At 43.5% G+C, this 7,132-nt stretch overlaps 1 protein-coding gene across 1 annotated transcript in view; it reads left to right on the forward strand.

The window, feature by feature from the left end:
• The window catches only part of ALPK1 (alpha kinase 1), a 47,350-nt gene extending 44,457 nt beyond the window's left edge, over nucleotides 1–2,893 (forward strand). Inside the window, exons 13-14 of the mRNA XM_077814410.1 lie at nucleotides 1,151–1,337; nucleotides 2,131–2,893. Coding sequence (XP_077670536.1) covers nucleotides 1,151–1,337; nucleotides 2,131–2,330 — 387 coding nt within the window. The 3' untranslated portion in view covers nucleotides 2,331–2,893. The remainder of the gene's footprint in view (nucleotides 1–1,150; nucleotides 1,338–2,130) is intronic.
• The last annotated feature ends 4,239 nt before the right edge of the window (nucleotides 2,894–7,132 follow it).

The following is a 7,132-nucleotide window of genomic DNA, read 5'->3' on the forward strand; positions in this document are numbered from 1 at the left end:
TTTTTTCATTTGATCATTAAAATAATCATAAATAATAATTACTAATCGTAACAATGTTGCTGGAAATAACGGTTACAATAATGTGGGCCAGATCCTCAGGTCCAGTCAGTGCCCATTCAGTGCAGCCTGAGGGTTACCCTAATTTGCATTGATTTATTAATGGCACCCAAGTTGCAGATGGGGATCACCAGGTTGCATTACATCCAGACTTGCCCCCAAGACACTGTCCTTACCGAGAGGGATGGGAGGGGATGGCCTAGAGTCAACATAGCTGGCCATAAGCCATGTGGGGAGTCCTCCGTTCTAGGGAAATCTGCAGCTACCCTGAGACAGTGGCTTTCTGGCCCTCTTGCATCACCTGAATGGTGCACCGGGTCCAGAGCATTAGCCAACATCTATCCCTCTATTTTTTATAAATCTAGTTTACATATTTAACTACGTTCTATTAGATTCCTGCATTTCAAATACAAATAGCCAAGTAGACTATTATACACAATATCTATGTCCTCTATGTCTTTGTCCCTGCATGTGTGGAATATAATTTACTGCTCTGTTGTTCACGTATATGCTATAATGCAATATGCAAATGACCTTGGATCAAAGAGCTTTGCTTTACTGCTTTTGCTAAGTATGCTGTCATTGGTGCTGCTTTACACTGGAGCACTGGTTAGCAAGGCCTAATGCAGTTTTAGCATGAATACATTCAAGCGCTTGAATATGTAGACATAACTACGTCCACCAACCACAGACCATGTAAAAGATGAACGGCTGCTGGTTGTTGGTCTGCCATCTTCTCATCTCCTTCTCCCACTTTTTATACTGACTTTCTTGCAATATATTTTTCATTTGCTTTACAAGGAAGATACCTATAGAACTTGTTGATCCCCGTGTCTAGTCTCATCAGGCTGAATTAACGTTTCCAGAGCTGATACTTTCTTCTCTCTCGCTAGATGTGAGCTCTGCTTCCAGATGTGTTGTGATGGGACCAAACAAATGGATGGCACAGTGTGGGGGCTCTTTACATCCTTTTAGTGCAGTGGAAAAAAGTAATAGTTCAAATAAGAATTCAGATAGCTGAGCTATAGGACTTCTCACTGTTTTCATCTCTACTAGGATTATTTTAACCCGTTAACATTCTGTTTTCTTTCAGATATTAGAAGGCAAATCTATAAAAGGATGTGTGAGTGTGGAGCCCTATATTCTGGGAGAATTTGTGAAACTATCTAATAACACAAAAGTAGTAAAAACAGAGTACAAAGCCACAGAGTATGGCTTGGCCTTTGGCCATTTCTCCCATGAGTTTTCCCATGGCACAGATGTGGTTGTCGATTTGCAAGGTTTGTATGATGGCTGGTTCTGTTTGTTGTGTGTCCTTCCCATTTTCCAGCAGTGTGTGCTGTACAAAGAACAAAACCATTTACAGTGTCACTAAGACAAGGGGAGGCATAGAGAGGACTCAGACTCACATTGTGTAAGAAAATAGGCCATAATTTTTGGCATGTGAAATAAATAACACCTGGCGGCTCAAAGAGACCCTCCCTTTCTTCGTGATGTGAGAGAAACTGTAATCATGTTCCTGGGCCAGATCCTAGTGTGATGCAACCTTGTGTCACTCCACCCATGTGAAAGCTAAACTAAAGCTAACAGAAATGGGCCCCTGAGGGGCTTCCCTGCAAAGGGGGCTCCTCAGGTAACACCGAGACAGTGTAGCAGTTCCCATGCCACCCTTCTCCTTCCCTGTGACTGGCAAGCCCCAAAATGGCTGAAAGCATTCATCCCCTCTTTAGCTTCACAGGCTCTCCTGGGTTAGAGCTGATGACCTGACCTTCCAAGCTGTTGACTCAAGTACCCTCCTCCCTTAGCAGGGTAAAGCCAAAAACAAGATGCTATTGGGACCTAATGTCATCTTGTGAATGTGTTCTTACCTGCATATCAGTACAGACGTTAAGGGCCTTATTCTGCTCTCACTTACCCTGGGGTAAATCAGGAGTAACTCCACTGACATCAGCAGAATTCCACCTATGTAAAATTGATCAGACTTGGGGTGGGTGGGGCTTAATTACAGAACACAATGAAGTGAAGGGACTATTGTATGTCATTTTATATTCAGATGTATTCTTTATTCTACAGGTTGGGTGACAGGTAATGGAAAAGGCCTCATCTACCTCACAGACCCCCAGATTCATTCTCTTAATGGGAAAGATGTTTCACACTCCACCAACTTTGGAGAGAAAGGAATTTATTATTTCTTCAATAATCAACACGTGGAGTGCAATGAAATCTGCCATCATCTTTCTTTAACGAGGCCTTCGGTAGCAGAACCTAACTAGCTTTGTGCAAAGACAGCCTGACAGGTGCTGACATGGGACCTGATCCCTCACACATTTATATACATTAATAACTCTGCTTGTTAGAGAAGAGCCATAGAAGTAAAATTACTTCTATTCCTAAGTGTTGGAAGGATCTGGGTCATTGTTCCAGGTTGGTAACACCACGTTACTGAATACAGCTTGTTGTGGAAATTAACAAAACCACATAAAAGTATATTCAAGGAACATCAAGGGTATAACAAACCCACAAGAGCCAGCAATATTGTGAGCTCACACTAGAACTTTGTCCTTATAATGATCAGTCTCATCTAGAAATCACAGCACCAGAAGGAGATACGATGGTACAACCTTTACTCAGGGCTTGACTTCAATGTGGGTTTTGGCTGAGAAAGGACAGTGGGATTTGTAACCCCTGCTGCTATTAGGAGATACTATCCTAAGGAAGAGGGTGTAGTCAGGATCTGGTATAGTTATTTCAGGTATTTGGGTTTACTTGTATTTATGATTTTCAGAGACTTTTTTCAGTGTTGACATGCTGTGTTACTAAAACAAAAAGTGATAAAAACTTAGCTTCTTTTTTTCAGACCTGAGTGTGTAATTTCTTGCTTACATTGTAAAATGGCAGTTTTAACTGTGCTAGCCACAGAGCAAACCTTGCAGCCCTTATACAGGCAAAACTGCTGTTGAAGCCAAAGGAAGCTGTGCCTGAGGACAGATGGATGGACTTGCTCACATCTGTGTTTAATGTGCCCACAGGACACTTACCTATCAGCCTGGCAGTTCTCTCTTAAAAACAAAACAAAACTCCCACTGATGCCTCTAATGGAACTCTGGCTGCCACAAATCTAAAGGCCAGTCTTGCAACCCTTATTCATACAAGTAGTCCCGCTGAAGTGAAGGGAGCTATTTGCCTTTAACAAGTATACTCAAGTACAGTTATAAACTAAGGGACTGTCTGTGCAGAGAATTAGTGTGTAGTAAGCTGGAATGTACATCTGCGATGCACCAGCCGACCGTGCACTAACTGATTGCGTAGATCCTGCAGTAGCTGCTGTGAAACTTGTACTGAACTTGTAGCATGTGGTAGTAGGATCCACGCAGTCAGTTAGTGAAAGGTAGGCTAGTTGAACTGTAGATTTACTCCTCAGGTTGCTGCATACTAACTCTCCATAGAGACAAGCCATAAGTAATGGCAAGTTGGTCTGTAAGAACATTGTTTTTGCTTTTTTTGGCTGTCGACTGGATGTGGGTAGGTTTAGGGCATTCCCTGCTGCCCTACACATGTGGAGGAACATTCTGATCTGACTTACACTAGCTTTACGTGGTGTAACTGCTCCCGAGAGGCGGTGGTGGAGGAAGGTGGAACCTTGGCTGAGCTGGCACAGGGGGATGTGATTTGCTGCTGGTACCAAGGAGGACCCAGGAGAAATTGTTTGTTTCTCTGAGGGGTGTCTCTGGCTAGGTCTACACTATGAGCTAGGGATGTGATTCCATGTCCACGCGGATGTACTCATGCTAGCTCTCATCTGAGCTGCCGTGTTAATCAGAGGGAGTTGGCCGCAAAAGCACAGACAGCAGCAGCGCACGCGAGCAGCCCCAAATATGTACCCACAGGGTTCAGGTGGGTTTGTACTCAGGGCAGCTAGCACCGCGGTGCTGCCTATGCTCTTCATAGAATCACAGAGCCATAGGGATAGACAGGACCGCAAGGGCCATCTAGTCTAACCCCCTGCCAGGATGCAGGACTTGGGTCTAAATCATCCAAGACTCATGGCTATCCAGCCTCTTCTTGAAAACCTCCAGGGAAGGAGCTTCCACAACTTCCCGAAGCAGTTTGTTCCATTGTCCTATTGTTGTTGCAGTTAGGAAGTTTTTCCTGAGATTTTATCTAAATCTGCTATGTTGTAGTTTGAACCCATTGTCTCTTGCCCTGCCCTTTCTGGCAAGAGAGAACAATTTTTCTCCATCTTTTTATGGCAGCCTTTCAAGTATTTGAAGACTGCTATCATGTCCCCCACCCCTTAATCTCCACTTTTCCAAACTAAACTTACCCAGTTCCTTCAGCCTTTGCTCATATGGCTGGCATTCCATCCCTTTGATCATCTTCGTTGCTCACCTATGGATCCTTCCCAGTTTCTCTACATCCTTACTATACAGTGGTGACCAAAATTGGACACAGGACTCTAGCTGAGGCCTAACCAGCACTGAGTAGAGCAGTACTATCACCTCATGCAATGCCTCTGTTAATGCAGCCCAAAATTGCATTTGCTTTTTTGGCAACAGCCTTTCATTGTTGACTTATGTTGAGGTTGTGATCCATCACGACTCCCAGATCCTTCTCAGCAGTGCCGCTGTCAAGCTAGTTATCCCCCATTCTGTATTTGTGCATTTGTTTTTTCTTCCCTAAGTGTAGCACCTTACCTTTTGTCTTTGTTGAATTTTGTTGAAATGTTGAATTTATCTTTGTTGGAAGCGTTGTGGCTACACTACTGTTCTTAGTGTCCTAACTCAGATGAGAGCTAGCACTCCTATGGATATGTGAGCTGGGAACCACGCCCCCTAGCGCATAGCGTCGACATAGCCACAGAATAACAATGTCTCCTGGGGACTGCAGCTTACACAATTTTCAGGGCAGTGCCTAAAGTCACATTCTATACCCATGTGCTCATCTAGCATGAACTTATTCTCTGACACTTCGCACTCTTTTGTCACTGATGGTGTAAGAGCCTGTCATCTGTAGCTCATGTCATCTGGAAGTGCCTTCCTGTACATCACAAGCCCACGAAAGCGTATGCTCAAATAAATTTGTTAGTCTCTAAGGTGCCACAAGTACGCCTGTTCTTTCTACTTAACTCGTAGCTGTTTTCAAATCCACCCTGAAAGGATCTCTTTTCTCCCTTGTTCTACATCTGTAACTTCCCTTTTTCTTCTGTTTTCATTTCTAACATGTCTCTTGATTTAACTCTATAAAGAATGAGGATGCCAAACTCCCTACTTGCTCAATGTATCTATGCAGCCCATGTTATATTAGGATTTCTGCAGAATATAAGAATATCATATAAAAATTAAGTTTCTGCTCCTCATGGTTGTGAAAATAAACTTTCCAATGTACAGTGACCCTGTGCACTAGCCTAGGTAAACCTGAAACACCAACTCAAAGAAAGTTGTGAACGGTCCTAATTCCAAGCAGTATGATGTTAACTCTGAACTGTAATTGATGCTGGAAGAAACACATTTGTGGATAACTAAGGCTTGCTATTGCACACATTATTTGCACATATGTTTTCTGCAGTCATGCATGCAAATTAGATAATTCCTTGTACAAATGATTAAATAAACAAATGGCAGACACAGGGACAGTCCTAAAAGTATCCTGCAGAATTTTCCCACTGACTGATGCTGAATGCACTAGCAATTTTACTAGCTACATGTTTGATCCATCTCCAGTTAATGCCAATGGAAAAATTTGCGTGGACTCCAAAGACTTGTCATAGCCTCTGAAAGTTTATTTATGACATGGTCATATTCTTGTTCATCCTTTGTACAATCATTATCATCAGCGGGAGCTCTGTTGTTGACTCAGGATCGATTCCTGTCCCTGATTTTGTGACCCTGACTCACAGACCATTATATAAAACTGTAATTCTCCACCGAATGGGTTTGATGCCTTTCATTTTGGGGTTTCTTCAGTCAACATAAAGTATGCGACTGAAGCAGAAATGTCTGGTGATATTCTGGGGTTCAGGAGATATAATTTCACACTAACTCCCTCAACAGCCAGTGTCACTTACCCTGCTGTTCTGCCCCCTGAAAATACTTAATTTAATTCAAGCCACAATCCAAGGACATTTCTTGGAGCTTTTACATGTTTGCTGGGTGTGCTGGGGACATGTTTTAGTATTGCATGTACATGCAGCTGCTGCTTTGAACATTTCCTCTATTTCATTCATTTTTATCTGCACTTTTGTTATTGTTCATGGTTCTCTAGTATACTCCAAGAATCCCTGATTTTTAACACTCCGCAGTCTTTGAATGTCCTGTGGTATGTGTGCTGTCCGCAGGCTTCAATAGTGCTTACCCTGGGTAGAGGCAGCTGCCGCTTTTTACTTTTTATGAAACAATCTTTTGTTTTTTTTAGACCAAAGCTTGTAATTCATGGACATGACCTTCTTGGACTTTTGTGAGTTACCACCTGGAGAATTGGAAAGTAGCAAATGCAGTTATGTCATTCCCTTCTCAGAAACTCACTGGGGATGTATTCAAGGGGCAGAGAATGTCAGGCTTTATCTGCATTAGATTTCTTGTAGGGCTTCTCTTCACTGCAACAGATAGCTCGAGTTAGTACGCTCAAGTTCCTGCACTCGAGCTAGCCTTCAGAACAGCACGGGAGTTACACGGAGTGGTTGGATTAGCAGCAGAGACTGATGAGTTGTAACTCGAGCTGTTATATCCCCACTGTGTGTCTAGCGGCAGCATCACTGGAGCTTCAACACACCCTCCTTAAGGGTATGTCTCCACTGCACCTGGGTCGGGAGGGTGATTTCCAGGCCAGGCAGCCAGACTCAGACTAGCTCCGCTTGAGCCAGTGTGCTAAAAATAGCAGTGTGGATGTTCCAGCACGGCCTAGCTGTCAGAGTCCAAGCCTGCCCAACCCCCTGGGTCTGAGCTTGGGTGGTTAGTCCAAGCCACTGCCTGTGCCTCATTTTTTGCATCGTAGCTCAAGCTGAGCTAACATGAGTCTGTCTACCCTTGCTAGGTATTGCATCCCCCAAGCTGTGGTGTAGACATTACCTGACAGGGCA

This window comes from Eretmochelys imbricata, chromosome 4 (genome assembly GCF_965152235.1).
Source record: "Eretmochelys imbricata isolate rEreImb1 chromosome 4, rEreImb1.hap1, whole genome shotgun sequence".
NCBI classification, from domain to species: Eukaryota; Metazoa; Chordata; order Testudines; family Cheloniidae; genus Eretmochelys; species Eretmochelys imbricata.